At 47.7% G+C, this 16,781-nt stretch overlaps 1 protein-coding gene across 2 annotated transcripts in view; it reads right to left on the bottom strand.

Moving 5' to 3' along the window:
- The window catches only part of LOC144369095 (mitotic spindle assembly checkpoint protein MAD1-like), a 270,352-nt gene that overhangs the window by 50,620 nt on the left and 202,951 nt on the right, over positions 1-16,781 (bottom strand). Inside the window, exon 9 of one of the 2 annotated variants that reach the window (XM_078028153.1) lies at positions 11,015-11,103. The exons of the other annotated variant lie outside the window; for it this stretch is intronic. Within the exon in view, the coding sequence (XP_077884279.1) occupies positions 11,015-11,103 (89 nt within the window). The remainder of the gene's footprint in view (positions 1-11,014; positions 11,104-16,781) is intronic. 2 annotated transcript variants of the gene reach the window in all.

Raw genomic sequence — 16,781 nt, 5'->3', positions numbered from 1 at the left:
GACATGAGTATGCCATAGAGATATCTGCACAACCGTATTTACTACAGGACTATTCATGTTGAGAAATGGAAAGAACTAAATTGGGGCAACCGCACTGGAAAGCAGTATAGAGATTCCTCAAAAAACCAGAAATGGAACCACTATTTGACCCAGCTCTCCCACTCCTTGGTATATATCTAAAGGATGTAAAATCAACATACTACAGTGACACAGCCACGTCAATGTTTATAGCAGCTCAGTTCACAATAACTAAACTATGGAACCAACCCACGTGTCCTTCAACAGATGAATTGGTTCAATCTGGTACAAAAAAAAAAATCTGAACCCAGGGCAGCAGGCCCTGGAAGTAGAACTGTGGTTACCAGGGGCTGGGGGATGAACGGGAGGTGCTGATCAAAGGATACACAGGCGTGGGAAGCTCAGGGACCTACTCTACACCATGGTGACCACAGCCAAGAACAACAAATGTATCAAACACACGTAAAGACTGCTGAAAGGACAAATTTTAATTGTTCTTACCACACACATATACACACACAAAAAAAAGAAAAAAAATCCTGCAATATTGTTTAGGAATAAAAAGGAATGAAAGATATCCAGATCAGTCAGAAAGATCAGTAAGAAAGAAAAGGAACTAGCCTGGTCCAGTGGTACATGACTGCAATCCCAGCAACTTGGGAGACTGAGGCAGGAGGATCACAAGTTTAAGGCCAACCTGGGCAATTTAGTGAGACCCTGTCTCTAAATAAAAAATGAAAAGTAAGTCCAAGGATGTAGTTCAGTGGTAGAGCAAGTGCTTCACATACAAGAGGCCCTGGGTTCAATCCCCAGTTCCACTAAATAAATAAACAATCAGGACTGAGCATGTGGCTCAGGTGGTAAAGGACCTCTGGTTCCAATCTTTAATGAAAAAAAAGGTGGGGAAAAGGAGACGAACAACACTATAAATCACTTAGATCATAAAGACATACACCTAACAACAGAATAGCCATTCTTCTTAAGAGCATGTGGAATATTCTACAGAATAGATCACATATAAAACCTTGAAACAAGTCTTAAGTTAAACTTGTTAATGTAATGGAATTACTGCAATGAAATTAGAAATCAATCACAGAAGGAAAATAAAAAGCTCATAAATAGGTGGATATTAAACAACACTCTTAAACAACAATGGGTTGAAGATGAACTCACAAGGGAAATTAGAAAATACCTGGAGACCAAAACCAAGAAGGAAACTTACAGCTATAAATCCTAAATTAAAAAAGGAAGCTCTCAAGTCAATAATCTAACAGTATGGCTTTAAGAAACTAGAAAAAAGAAGAGCAAATTAGCTCAAATCCAGCAGAAAGAAAAAAACAATAATGATCAGAGCGGAGATGAGCAAGACCGAGGACAGAAATGCAATAGAGAAATACATAGACCCAATAGCTGATGATTTGAAAAGGTCAATAAATTGGCAAATCTTTCCCAGATTGACTAATAAAAAAGAGAGAAGATTCAAATTATGAAATTCAGAAATGAGGGAGGGGACATTACTACTGGTTTCACTGAAATCAAAAGGATTATAAGAGAATACATAAACACATATAAAAACAAATGTGATAACTGAGACACAAATGAAGTCCAAGAAATACAAACTACCAAAACTGACACAAGAAGAAATAGAAAATATCAACAAATCCATAAAAAATACAGAGATTATATCAGTAATCAAAAGAGGACCAGATTGCCTCACTGTTGAGTTCTACCAAACATCCAAAGAATTAACACTCATACTTCCCAAACTCTTCCAGAAAGCTCATGAGGAGGGAACCCTGCCTGATTTGGTCTGAGAACAGCATTATGCTCACACTGAAGTCAAAGATTAGCTAAAGAAAACTGAGATCAACAACCTTGATGAATACAGGCATGAAATCCTTAACCCCAACTCAGCAAACTGGAAGGGGTGCTACCAGGTGTGCACAGCTGTCTCAATATCTGGAAACCAGCCAGTGTAACACCCAACATTAATAGAATAAAAGTCTCCTCTAAGTGGAGGCAGAAAAAGCACTTGACTAAATCCATCTCCCCTTCACAAGAAACACACAAAACAAACAGGAACAGAGGGGCTTCCTCAACATGATAAAGGGCATTTTTTTCCAAAACCTCATAGCTGACATCAATCCCAACATCGAAAGACTGCAAGCTTTCCCCTAAGATCAGGAATAAGGCAAAACGGCCCATTTCTATTACTTCTATTCAACACAGCCGGAGCAATTAGGCAAGACGAAGAAATAAAAGGCATCCAGCACACAAGAGAATGTAAACTGTTGTATTCACAGATGCCATACAAATACCACACATAATCTGCAAAAAAAAAAAAAAAAAAAAAAGAAAGAAAGAAAGAAGAAAACCCGGTTAATCAAAGAATTTGGCAAAGCTGCAAGATCCAAAGTCAACATGTAAAATAAAAAAAAAAAATCACTTGTATTTCCATACACTAGCCATGAACAATCTGAAAAGGAAATTAAGAAAATTCCATTTACAATGGCATCAAAAAGAACAAAATACTCAGGAATTAATTTATCCAATGTGATATTAGATCAGACCCTAAAAACTACAAACACTGCTAAAAGAAAACCCAAATAAATTTAAGACACTAGTGTTCAGGGATAGGAAAACTTATTGAGATGTCAGAAGCAGCAAAACAATCCAGAAAAGAGCAGTAAATCTGAAGATGTGTGCCATCTGATCCCAAAGCTTCCTGCAAAGTCACAGTGATCAAGAAGGGTGGACTTGTGCACACTGGCAATCAGGACGCTCAAGTACGTGATGCTGTGATGCTGTGTGGACGTCGCAAGCCTCAAGAGGTGACAGCAGAGGATTTGTCTCCCAGGACAGCAGGGCTGGGGAGCAGAGCAGTGGTGGGCGGAGCAAGAGGCACAAGGAATGAGCAAAAGGGAGAGCAAGGGCTTGGGAGGTGACAAAATTATTTTGTTCTCTGATTATGGGGTGATTAAAATTCACCATTAAAAAACAGTAACTTTACTAAATAACGATTGAAAAAAATTAAGATGATCCTAGGACATGTCCTAAAACCTACTGTGTAGTGATCACATAATCTTGTACACACCTCTCAGAGCGTGACCATGGTGTGGGTGGAGTTGGGAGGAGAGTGATCACTGATGTTCTGCAGAAATGGATGCATGTAGTGATAGGAAAAGGTAGACTGAATTTGGCTTTTTTCATTCTTTCTTTATTTGGTACTGGTGATGAACCCTGGGGTGCTTTACTATTGAGCTACATCCCTAGCTCTTTTTAAGACAGGGCCTCAAACTTGCAATCCTCCTGCCTCGGCCTCCTGAGTCACTGGGATTACAGGTGTGCACCATCACACCCAGCTGCTTTTCTCATTGTTTTAGAGTTCAGAAGATGATATGTGTCTTAAGACCTGCTCTTTCACAGACAATTGCCACCACCCAACTCTCAATACTGCTGGTTAAACCACGCTTGAAAATGGATGTACTCCACTGTATGGAACCCAGGCCTCCATGAAGTGAGCATCTTTCTTAGAAACTGTCCTGGGATGGTGTAAGAAGGCAAGAATGCACATGTGGGATGTGGCCCACGGTGTGCACCAAATAAGCGGCAGCAGGCAACTTATTACAATTTTGCTACTGACAGCTACTACTAAAGTGAGTAGTTGTCACCATTTTCAGAAACAGAATGATCAGAATCCTGGAAGCAACCAGACTCCCGTAGTCAAATAAAGATAGGCTCTAGGGACAGAGCACCTAAGTCCAACATGCCAGCAGTTTGCCCATGAAGATGCCATGGTTCCTGAATAGCTGAGAGCACGAAGTCACTGAAGCTCAGAAGGGGTTAATGGACCACACAGTGGAGCAAACTATATGGCAACACAAAAGGTCTGAGAAAGCAGAGAAGGTGCTAATTTGTAACATAAGGAGGAGAAACAGCCTTCAATCATCTGCTTCACTTTTCAAATATATACAGAAATGGAAAAACAAAGCCTTGAGCTTTACGACAGTGACTTGAACGGGTTCATTAACGCGCACTCCCTCAAAATGCTGCAAAATCAAAAGTAAAGGCTTTCTCATTTTCCTCAGGCCTACTGCTGAAGACAAGAAAATAACAGAGACAACATCACAAAGCCTTAGAAGTCAGACAGCAGACAGTGAGTGGCAGTGACCCCCAAAAGCTGAGTCCCTGACCAGGAGAGGATGAGCTCAGAGGCTTTATGCCACCAAGCCTTAGGAAGTGTCCCCTGGGGTGGGGGGTGATGTCTAAAAGCAGGAAGAAGGGGGTTGGAGCTGGAGAAGGGGTGAAGGCCTTCATTTAAGGCAGCATTTTAGGAATATTTATGATTCATAGGCACTTGCAGATTAATACAAGGAGGTTGCTGCCCTCTTCACTCAGTTCCCTGGATGGTGTCCACCTCAGTGGGGCATCAGAGCTAGCTAGCAGAGCTGCCACTGCCTTCCTGACTTTTGCAGGTCACGGGCTCTCAGGCTCCTGCCCCCCAGCAAGATGCCAACAGGCTCACCTGGCTGTCTCTGGTAGACATGGGCACTCCTCCCCACCCTGGCCATCTCCTCTTCTGTCTCCTGGACGAGGCTGAATGACCTGCCACCAAAAGCTTTCTAGCTGTTCAGTGGAATTCCCCAGGGAAACCACTGGGGCCTGCAGAGACCTTTCTTGGGAGCATTTTAATAATGGCTTCAGGTTTTTAATGTCCTAGAACTATTCAGATAATCTATTCATCTTTTGGTATATATTTGGTACATATCTTTTGGTATGTATTTCATATTTTGGTATATATATTTGGCATACTTCATATTTGGTAGATGAAGGTTTTTGAAGAACTGATCTCTTGCTTCCAAGTGAATGAGTCTCTGAGCATGAAGCCGTCTGCCGTGCCCTGTGACACTACAGGATCCACAGCGGCAGCCCCTGCTTCAGCCCTGATACCGATGATGTGTGTCTTGTGGCTTCTTAATACTTGTCAGTTTTGCTAGCAGTTTATCAATTTTATGGATTTTTTTTTAAAATGGCATTTTGTTCAGTGATTTTTTCTCCGTTCTATTTTTTTTATCAATTTCATTTCTTTCTGCTCTTCATTATTTCTTTCTGCCTATTCTAAGCTGCTTCTGCTCTTCCCTCAGGTTCTCACAATTAGCACATAAATAAGAGTCTTCTTTTCTTCTCTAATGTGAATGTCTCTGAAAGTTTCCTTCTCAGTGCTGGTTTCACTGTATCTGACAAAGTTTTGTATTTTCATTATCACTCAGTTGTGTATATTTCTCTTGAGAATTCCTCTTTGACATGTGGAGGATTCAGAAGCACATTTGGAGATTTTGTGTCATTTCTGATCGTTTGGAGGTTTTTCTGTTGTTTTTCTGTTATTGACCTCTACTTTGAGCTCAATGTAGCCAGAGAACATACTGTACATGAATATGATTCCTTTAATTTTGCTAAGGTTTGTTCTGTGACCCAAGATAAAATCCACTGTGGTAAATGTGCCAAGTGGACTTTAAGAGAGAATGGATAGTGCTCTGCAAACACTGACCATACCTGTTAGCTGACAGTGACATTCAGTTCCAGATCTTTGCTGCTTTTCTGTTGGCCCCCCACCAACTGTGGACAGCAGTGCATGGGTGTCCTCTGTAAATGCTTGAGTGTCTGTTTCTCTCCTCAGTTCTATCTGCTTCTGCTTCCTGTGTTTTGAAGTTCTGTTGAATGGCGTGTATACACGCGACAGGGCAGGTGCAGGGCTGCCATGGGTCCTGCTGATACCAACCTGACAAAGTGGGATGCCTGCAGAAAAAAGGCCTCCCATCCTAATGGCAGAGATGCCTGCTAGCATCAGACATGGTTCATGAGGGCAGTAAGGAGCCCCTTCACCTTTGTCTCTCCAGTGCCAGATGGGGATAGAAGCTCAGCTACCTGGTCAGCCTGACTCAACCAAGGTAGGACAATCCTAGTCAGGGACACAGCCTGCCCACCTACTCAGCCCTGCTACACTGCCAGGCAGGGGCACTTGTGAAGGCTGGGGTAGGAAGTAGACTCACTGGGCAGGGGCTCTGTGGGGCAGTGGGGTGGAGAACAATTCTTTCCCTGGCATCAGCCAAAGTCAGAAAGGCATATTCAAGGTTACCCGCTATCAGGTGGCACCCCTGTGGCTGGGGGAGTGAACGTCTTTGGAGACTTTGGTCTATGTCTATGGCTGGTTGTGCATTCAACCTTTTGAGGGTTCCATGTCCAGGACATACAGCTGGTATTCTGGGAACTCAGGGGACTACCACCTCACTGTCCCCAGTCCTGAGGTCCCCACTGGACTGCCTTCCTCCATCTTGCAAGGCATCCTCCACCAGCTGGCTGTGTGTGTCTAGGTCTGCAGGTGTGAGTTGGACCTGGGAAGAAAGGGGACTGCCGAGGAACTGAACTGGATGTTGAAGATTCTTGAAAACTGGCACCCCTCATCCTAGCTTCACCTCACGCCAGTGATGCCACATCTTTGCCGAGTACCACAGGCCCCTCCTCTTCAAAGAACAGTGATTCTGGGCTTGGGGATAAGTCCTCTGCTAAGGTACAGCAGGATGACCCCATCCCCCAGGTCAATGGGACATTAAAGTTCCACCATGATGCTGAGCTTCCAGCACCATCCCCCACCCAGCTCCCAGGAGCTGGTAACAGGCTGATATCTGCCAGGCCCAAGTCTCCAAAGATATGCCAGGCTGAGAAGAAACCAAAGAATAATAATTCTGAGGGCACCAAGTGAAAGACCCCAGCTGGGATCTCCTAGCAAAGCCACGGGGACAAATCCCAGGTTTCTAGCCAGGTGCTTGCAACCTCACTCCTAAATGTGCAGCCAGGGCTCCAGGGTACCAGTGGGTACTGAAGAGTACCACACTATCCTCCGACATCTCCAGCACCAGCAGGCAGGGCTCCCTCAGCCCCCAAAGCCTGGGGTTGCCCACGTGGACTGGGGCCTAGCCAGCACATCCGTGGGACCTGGCAGGCAGTAAGCGTGGCCGTGACGGAGAGGCTCCGGAATGTGACTAACAGGTATTGGCACAGACACACGAGCCTCTGGAATCACTGAAAGTCTACCCAGTTGCTAAATCCACAGACAACATTTAGGATTTGCCAGAGCTGCTATTTGACAGCAGAAAATAACGAATCCAGATTTGTTCCACTTGAAAGGGCCTCAGCTGTTGCTACTTAAATCTGTACTGACACTTCCGTTTTCTGTGCTGAGATGATGTGGTGTGAGGGATGTGTGTCACTTACACAAAACAAGTAAGTATGTCTACTCTCTTGTGTGTAGCAAATGTAACCTAGGTGAATGCACACACATATGAACTCCCAGTACCCAGGTTGGCAGTGCTGTCCCCCTCGTTCCCCCACCAGCTCTCCTGTGACCAGCTGGCCGACTGTGGTCACGGGGAAAGGCTGGCTGACAGCAGCAGGGCCCTCGTGTCCACTGTCTTTCTCTGAACCAACCACTTCAAAAACCACTCCTCAGAAACTTTCAGAGGACTGAAGGAAAAGCACTTCAACCTCAGAAGTGAGAATCAAAAGGAGAAACAGACCCTTGTTCAAAGGGGGTCATCTAAGTCTCCCCTCTCTTCTGCGGCTGCAGGGAAACAATGACGAGCCCTCTGGCCTTGACAGCACTGGTGTCTCCAACAGGGGAGCTGGGGCAGATGCTTCTGGTGTCTAGAGACACTGCTCGTTCAGCTGGCCCCAGCCCCTCTGTCACTACTTCCCAGCCAGAGGGCTGCCTGATGTTGTCTGAAGAAAACTCACTACAACAATATGCTCCTCGTTCAGGACAAAAGTGAGCTACAAATATGGCTATCTCAAGAACACCAAGCCTACCTGTGATGCTATGGGACACTTGAGGCACAACCCATGTGCCTGCCCTGAGCCTGGATGGCTGGGGTCGTGGGAGGAAAGTGAGAAGGTACAGGGGGTGCCATTGCAGGGTTGGGCAGAGGCAGGGAGCGCCAGAGATGCTAGCCCACCCAGTAGAAGAAACAGACCTTAAGAGAGAGACAGGTCTGTGGAAGGAGAGGCGGGTCAGCACCCTGGCCAAGCAGGACTCCCCCACCTGCACAGGAATCTGTCCCTGAGAAGCCAGAGGAGCCACCTGGGCTCTGTGAGTCCTGGTTTTACACTGTCTCCCTGGCTGAGTGCACTACACAGAGCCCCTGCTCACCTGGGGTTGCCTGTCACACATGACCCAAGTGTGGAGCAGCCACCCAGATGCAGGTACCTGTGTGACAGCCATCTCCACCCTCAGCTGCTCCTTGGCTGGAAGTCAGAAGTGTTGCTGCAGAACTGTGGTGCAAAACTCCACCAAAGCCTCTCGACACATGCCGACCAGCTCCCAGCGGCCAGCCACGAAGCTGCTTCTTTCCACAGCTGCGTTTTCCAAGTGAGACAATGGGGACAAGAAGCTTTGATCGTTGAGCAAAAGATGTCAACAATAAAGCTCTTTCTTGAAGTTTAAAAAATAAACCCAAAGCGTTCCAGCCCACACAAGCCCCACCCACGCCTGGCCATGCTCCTGTCAGCCGCAGCATGAGAGCTGTGGGCAGCCAGAGTCCTGGCAGAAGACAGGATGCCAGTCTGTGACAGGAGAGCTGAGTAACACAGTGCTGGCCCATGTTGACAGCCTCAGGCCCTTGGGGCAGACTGTCCTCTGCCCCCTTGGCTAACACCCTGAGGCGCACCTGCCAACACTCAAATCCAATCCCTTCACTGCATCACCTGATAACAGGATTCCCAGGGACACGGGGTGGAAGGGGGGGGGACAACCACAGGACATACCTGTCTTGCATGGCATTAAGGACTCTGTCAGGTGAGGGGCCAACTATGCTGATTCCTGAGCACTTGGTGCCTCCTCCATGAGAGCTGACCTGGGGCCTCCATCAGCCCAGCACTCTCTGGATGCCTCCTCCACGGCCAGCTCCTGGCCCTTGTTCCTCTCATGGCAGACACCAGCTGAGCTCTCCTGCCTTTGTGGCCCTTGGCGGCATGCACTCCTAAGCTGCTAGCCATCTTTTGGGGCCTCCCAGTCTCATTCAAATGCCTCTTGCATTGAACACCCCCCCACACACACACACACCACCACCACCACTCACACCTCTGTGTTATGAGCTCTTCACCACAGATAGGGCTGCTCCATGAGCTGAGGGGTATATGTATAGGAGATATGCTTGGCCCTCCTCTGGCTGGGAACAGTCACTTCAGCTTGGAAGGGTGTCCCACAGCAGATGCTGCCTGGCACTCAGCTGGGGAGAGCTGCCCACCCTGGAGGCCAGTGGTGCTGGCTGCTGCAAATTCAATCATGTTGCTCTTCTACTTTCAAACACATAATGGCTTCCCATTGTTCAGAGAATAAAGACCAAACCCTCACTGGGGCCCAGGCCTGGCCTCCAGCTCCCCTGCCATCCTATGGTTAACCCATGGCCACACACAAACGTATTTCCCAGGGGAGCCCCCTGCCCCCAGACACCTGCTCTCACAGCACCACCACATTCCTCTCCATCCATAATTACAGAGCCAGGATTGCCTGTGAATAATGTCCCCCCAAGTCCCCATTAAACCACAAAACTGATGAAGACGGAGAGTGTGCGTCTTGCTCACCACTCCATCATCCTCAGTGCTGAGCCCTGACGGTGCCCACGGCGCACACGCGGTGTCTACCGAGTGAATGACGGAACGAGCGCAAAACAAACAGCCTGGGATCTGGCAGGTCCCCAAAGTGCTATTTATAAGGCCTCCGTCCATATATTAGAAATGCTTCAGAAATGAGGGAGGAAACCTCAAACCTGGAAGGGACCATAACTGTTTTTGGCTCAACACTTCTGGGCCTGGTTGGACCAGAGGCAGCGCACATATTTTCTTGCTTTTACTCAACAACCCTGCAAAGCTGGGGTCATCCATACACTACCCACGAGAAAACGGAACCCACAGGGGAGAAACAGCTGAGGCCACTTTAGCCCTGGGTACCAGGGTTTGTCCCAGTCTGCTGGGCCTTGGCTGCACAACCCAGGGAGGGCCATTAAAACTCCAGCACCAGTGGCCTCACCAAGGGCCACCTGGTATTCACTGGGGCTGTCCTGGTTCCCAGGTCTGTTCTCATTTCACTCACCAGAAACAGCTCCCTGGGTGAGAAGCCCTGGATGCCAGACACTTGGTCCATGGCATACACTTAGGGCAGAAGGGAGGCTCCCCAGGCACGGCCACTCAGCCACACTCACTCTGCATCCACAGTTGCTGTCTCCCATGAGAGATGCCAGAACTGGAAACTTGCCACTTCGACTAGAAACTGAATGGTAGGGCTGAAGTGTGCATCAGGGGACAGTCAGGAGGGGCTGCTCAGCACCCCACCCACACATCTGGATCTCCTTTAGGACCCTGACATGTCTTGGGGAGAAAGGAAATAAGATCTGGGAACAATCTCAGCCCGCGGTCTCTGCTTACAGAGAAGTGAGGGGTGCTGGATGGCGCAGGTGCAGGAAGCGCATCTAGGAAAACAGTAGCTCAGGGCGAGTGAGCGCGTCCTGAATAATAGACAAAGGTGCCCAGCTGACAACAGAAAGCACATCTGGTCGGGCTACTGCTTCTGTAAGCAGTTCTCCTCATCTGCACCTCCCAGTATTCCACTGCTCATAAATTCCTTGCTGCCTCTAGAGTTGCACAAGCCAAGAAGATGGGCCTGTTGCTTTACCTTGCTGGCAGCAAAGGCAGGTCCTACCAGATGCCCGACAAGAGTGTCTGCGAGCTCCTGAACATGGGGGAGGCTGCAAGGCCCAGCTGTCTGCCAGTGCTGGCCAAGAAAAGGATACTGGAAAAGGTCCAGCCCAGTGGAGATGAGTGTCCCTGCAGAGGAACCCAAGCGGATGCAATGTGATTGAGGAACAAAATGCCATCCAGGAGGCAGTGGAGGAAGGGGTTCTAGTAGACTCCCACTGCCAGCAGCCCCAGCCCCAGCACAGCGTACCTGAGTGTGTCCACCTCCTCTCTGCAGAACGGGAAGCTCGACTCAGCAGAGCCCGGCTGGGACTTCAGCATCTTCAGCTCCATCTCCAGCTGCGAGAAAACACAGGGCCAAGGGTCAGCAGGTGCAGGGGGCTCTGCAGGCCTACAGACAGCACAGAGCCTAGAACCTTGCCTGGCCCCAGAGGTCCCAAAAGCACCATTCAAAGGTTCCCCAGACCCAATCCCCTCCTCCTGCTAGGGAACATAGGACGGGGGGCTGTTTTCCTGGGAATCCCAGCAGCCTGAATCTGCAAGGCCACCAGCATGCTACCTCTTGCAAAAATCACCCTTTCCCTTCCTTAACACTTCTGTCTGCAGATTAGCCATGGAGTCACAGTCATTCTGGGAATAATGTGGAGAGACACCAAAATCTCTGGGGCAAAAAGGGACACAGTAACTGGAAAGAACATATTCTAAATTTGCCACTGCTTTGAATGAACAGTCACAGTATTTTCTTTCTTTTGCTACTTCAGATTCCTCTATAGAATACAGAAGCTGAAGGCCTCCTCCAGGAGGAAAGTGAACTGTAATAACACTTGGACACATCAGGGTGGGAAGGTTAGGGAGTGGTGGATATGAGGAGTCCCAGTAATTTCAGGCTTGAGAATGGGTACTGTCAATGGCCAGCCACTGGCCAGGGACCTCAGGAGCCAGAGGACATGCACTCAGAGCTAACCTCCTCTCTCCACCCAGACATGGGCTAGCTAAGGAGGCCCCAGGATTCCAAGGAGCAGCCTAGAAGGAGCCCGAAACTGTGCCGCAGCTGCAGCTCAGAGGCTGTCTGCTAACAAAGTCTGGCCACTCCTCAGTGTAGCTCTCAGGTGCCCTTACCCTTCTCATCCTTGCCAGATGTGGTCCCTTGACCTTGGACTTCTCAGCCTCCAGAAACGTAGGTGGCAGAAATAACTGTTTATTATAAATTATTGTCCTCTGGTGTTCTGTGATAGCAGCTACCGATGGACCAAGACAATGTATTTCAACTTGCCAATGACATTCACTCCTAGCATGCTGACACTAATATGCACTAACATGTCTCCTCTGTGAGGTGTGCACTTGTGCAAGGCCTTGTGCAAACCACAGTTGTTACCGACACAGTTGCTCACTACCAAAGAGCCCTCCCCCTTCCTCTATACTCGGGCCGTCCATATACCTTGCAGGTGCCTATCCTGAGAATCTGGTAGAAGTTTCCCTGAAACTGGCTCCGCCTGATGCATCTTCCATTTCTCTTTGTTGGGAGAGGGCAGCAAGACAACCGGAGCTATTTCGTGCCAACTTTGCTCTTTAATAAGTGGCCTGTTTAGAATTTTCTTTTCTGGGTTCAGAATTGATGAGAAACTTTCTAGGAAAATATTATCTATTCCAGATGTTTGTGTTTATTTAAAAGGACTTGCAATATGGTTCATAATTCTTTCCACAGAAGTCATGTAGAAACCATATTCTTTTTAGGGTTATTTTTTACTTGTCACTTACCTTACTATAGAGGTTTGACATATGCAGAGAGGTCTAAGCCATGGGTGCAAGCTGGGAATATTCTGTGTAGGGTGTGGGGGCCCCAGGGCCACATAGAGTCCTCAGCACCGGAAGCTTTCTAAGCCTTCCCCAGCCAGAAGCTTGAACATAATTAGTCCTGCTTCTTATTTTGGGTGGTGATGCTATTACATTTTACTCGAGTTGTGAATAATTCATCTATTTTATTGGCTTCATTTCAAGTAACAGGCACCTGGACTCTTATTATTTCTACTACTTCTTGCTCTGCTGTTAACCACTGCTTTGACCATTAGATTCCTAACTTTTGTCTTACTGGGGTTTTCTTTTACTGCATCTCTGACTTCTGCAGCTGGAGGTTAGTCCATGTATATTCATGATTTCTTGTCCCATGGTATAAATTTAGATGTTTCCACTGGCTCTGATGAGGACTGCTTTCAATACAATTGTTTTCTAGATTTTACGCACTTTTGAATTGCATTTCTTCTTTGAACCAAGAATTAAGACAGAATGTTTTGTTCTGTTTGTCTTTGTTTTGTTTTTGAATTTCCAAGCAATAGGAGCCTTTTCTTTTTCTAGTTTTGTTTGTGACTTCAAATTTCGTCACATCACCATTAGAAGAGGTTTTATTTGAATTTACAAAGGTTTATAAAGTTTATAAAGCTTCTCTTTATTACCCAATGTGTGATTAATCTATGGACATTTTCTACGAACACTCTTTAAAGAATGTGTCCTCTAACTCTGGGGACTGGGGACTCACAATACAACTTGCTATGTCACAGACAAGAAGGTAAACTCACTTGCTGCTCACATCCTCAACCGTCTCTCCCTGCCCCTCTGCACATGTCAGTTTCCTGAACAGTGGCGCTGTTCTCTGGCACACTGATATCCATCCTGTATTCTACACTGCTTTATGGCTGGAATTTAGACTTGAACATGACCAAAACGACAACCCCTGCTTCTGTGTTTAGGACTAACAGATGGCCCCACAACCCACATGTTTCAGCCTCTTGGTTTTGCTTTGTAATTCATCAGGAAGTCTTTTCCTTTTAATAGAAGAGTTTAACCCACCTATATTTTGATATATGTGTGTCTATTTCTGTGTATGTTCTTGTACTTCCTGTCTTATAAAAACTGTATCCCTCCGTGGCATTCTAATCTTATTTACTGTTTTATGTGTTAAGTTTTGATACTCAGAACAGTTTGTATTTTTCTTACTGGTTGCTCTTATAGCAGAGGCTCTCTGGTACTGTGCCTATACCGCCCCGTGTTAGGCTGTGCTCATCACATGTCCTGTGCAGTGTCTGTCTGGCCCATCTCTTGTTCACCTCTGTGGTGTCTGTCACTGTTAATTTCATGACTGAGCCAGATGTGCCCAGGTGAAACCTCACATCCTAGTGTGTCTCTGAGGCCACGGGGTGGATCAGCATTGGAATCAGTGGACTCAGAAGACTGTCCTCCCTGACACTGACATGAGCATCAGCATCCAACCCCCCAAAGGCCGAACAGAACCAAGAAAAGGTGAGGCTCTCTTTTTCTGCCTCCCAGTTTAAGCTGGGACATCTCAGCCTCGTGGACCAGGCCTTCAAACCTGGATTGAGTTCCACCACTAGTTTTTCTAAGTCTCTAGTTTTTAGATGCCGACTACAGGACTTCCTAGCTTCCGTATCACATGAGCCAATCCCTCATAACCAATCAAACCACTAGTCTCTCCAGGCAGACAAATGAATCGACAGGTTTTGTTCCTCTGGAAACCACTAACACCCAGTTAAACACACTTCAACAACTCAATGCTCTCCTTAGGGTATGTCTTCAATTTCAGCTACTAATGATAAGAAACCCATTTCTCCCTTCCTCTCCTATCTCAATACTTTCTACTAAATATCCAAGCCCTTTGACACCAGAACGTGTAACAGGTACACTGCTACTATTCTCTTAACTCCGTGCAGCTCTTGTGGCGGGTTTCCCGGGGGTACTACCTTCCTGTGCACCTCCAGTCTGTCCTCTTTCCTGCCTTCCTGCCCCTCTCCTGTTCAAGGCCCTCAGGTCCATGGCCTTCTTCTCTGGCTTTGGGGGCACTCACACTCTACTGGATCATGAGCTTTTACTTCTTGGCAAAATGTGTGCATACAATCACATGTTCGAAGTCTACTTCTTTTTCTGTGACTTTTCCTGCTTCTCTCCTTCTGTCTCATAAATGGGCATCCAGATTTTCAATGCTCATCATGCAAGATGACTTTTATCACATCCAGTTTAGCATGAGGTCACACTGGAGAGGGGCTGGGGCCATTTTCTTTTCTTTAATCCAACCTGTTGATTGTGTTGTGAATTCAATCAAGAGCCACTACTTGTCTCCAGCAAGAAGGGGAAGCTGTGAACTCTCATCAGAGCGACCACTACTCTTCTCTGCTCAGGCACAGGGTGCAGGGGCCCCTCACACAGCTCCCTGCTATCTTGGGAGCCACACAGGGCCAAGGGACCCACTTCACCAAGGCCTGTTCTTGCCTCTCATGAGGTCCTGTCCAGCAAGGTGAGCGTCATTTAGCCTCTTAAGCTCTTTTCCTGCGCGCCGTGCCCTGGCGGCTCCCTGTGCCCATACCTACATGCTGCTACGTGTTCCTCTACTCGGGGCCACCTGTCTCTGCTTAGGGTGTGGACTTAGCTCTGTTCTTATTTTGTTGTTTTGGTTTTCATTCTTCTTACTTTTGAATGATTTCCGGAAATGGAGTGATTTATGTTCAACACCAACATGGAGCCCTTTAATTTTAATCTGTAATTTAGACTCATAACTAACACACGTTCAGCTCTGTTCTTCTCACTGGGCCAATTCTCTTCCCCCTGAGCCTATACCAGAAAACCTCCCCAGCCCTGTCAGACAATCCATCTCCTCACACACCCACAGGCCCGCCCTGCCCACGCCGCCATGCTGGCTCACAACTCTATCACCCTCCTCCAGTCCCGCGGTGCGAGACAGTGGCCATCAAGATACACCCAGGGCTCAGGTTTGCAGCTGCAGCCCACTCCTCCGTCCAGCCTCAGGGTGAACTGGGACACCAGCTCCTCCCAGGAGCCTGATGCCCAGACACACTGTCTAGCTCCCGTTGTCGCTTCTGCCAGACAGAGTACACATGCAGGGAGTTGAGCCAGCACTGGAAGAGAGGACCTAGACTCAACACACTAGCCACCCCATTTAAGAAACAATCTAAACCTACCAGTTTTTAAAAGGGAGGCAATGTGTGGAAAGATACTGAGATGAGACCTGAGGAGGGTTCCCAGTGACCCAGCAAACAGCTCTCAGCGTTAACTACCTGCCATCGGCCATGGGGCTTTGCTGGCTGTGCAGCCAGGGCCACGCTAAGGAAGCCCTGAGATGCCCCGTATCCTCCTCCTTGTCCTTTTATCACTAAGGTTCAGCAACAATCTGGGGGCTCCACAGGGCAGGCCCAGAAGAGGCTATAACCAAGCCAGCTGGATTCTCACACCTGGGTAGGTGGGTGCAGGGTAAACACAAGGTCCTTGGGGTCGCTCTCACAGATTGCACCCCACTCGCCACCTGTGGATGAGACCACCTGTCTTCGAGGTTTCAATGCCAAGTGGGAAACCCTAGACTACAGGCCCTGGGTCAGGGCACAGGCTCGAGCAGGGGATAGACAACAGATGAACCTGCCCTGCCCCATATGGCGACCCAGGCCTTCTTCCCCCATCCAACACACGCTCTTACACTCACTGTCTAGAGCTCTCACACTCATACAGTCAAACTCATAGACGCTGAGTGTGGCCACGGCCTGTCTTTCTTCCTCTCTGGGCCCCAGTACATTGCACATGAGGCTTCTCAGGTCCCAGGGGACCTGCCCTCACTCTGAAGGCCAGCCTACACCAAGATAGCATCCATTACCAGCTTTCTTTCAGACACACCAAGCTAATCCACGCTGCTATTACTTGGCCAAAACGAAGGACAGAAAAAATTGAAAATGCATTAATATTGCAGGCTGCAACTACCTATTTCATACTTCACTGAGAAAAACTTGTGTTTAGAGTCGGTTTAAAAGAACAGTGAACACAAGGACTAATTGGATTGTGCCTTCTGAGAGACTCTGCCAAATGCCTTAGAATCAAACAGCCCCACACTGAAGCTCTCCTCCCTGCCAAAGACCCCAAAGAAGCGATATTCTTAGGTTTTTAACAGGCTGGGCCTGAGCACAGGCCACCAGGTGAGCATGGACACAGTAGGCAGGGCACAGGGG

Source organism: Ictidomys tridecemlineatus, chromosome 12 (assembly GCF_052094955.1).
Source record: "Ictidomys tridecemlineatus isolate mIctTri1 chromosome 12, mIctTri1.hap1, whole genome shotgun sequence".
Taxonomy (NCBI): Eukaryota; Metazoa; Chordata; class Mammalia; order Rodentia; family Sciuridae; genus Ictidomys; species Ictidomys tridecemlineatus.
This window is presented reverse-complemented; position numbering and strand designations above follow the sequence as displayed.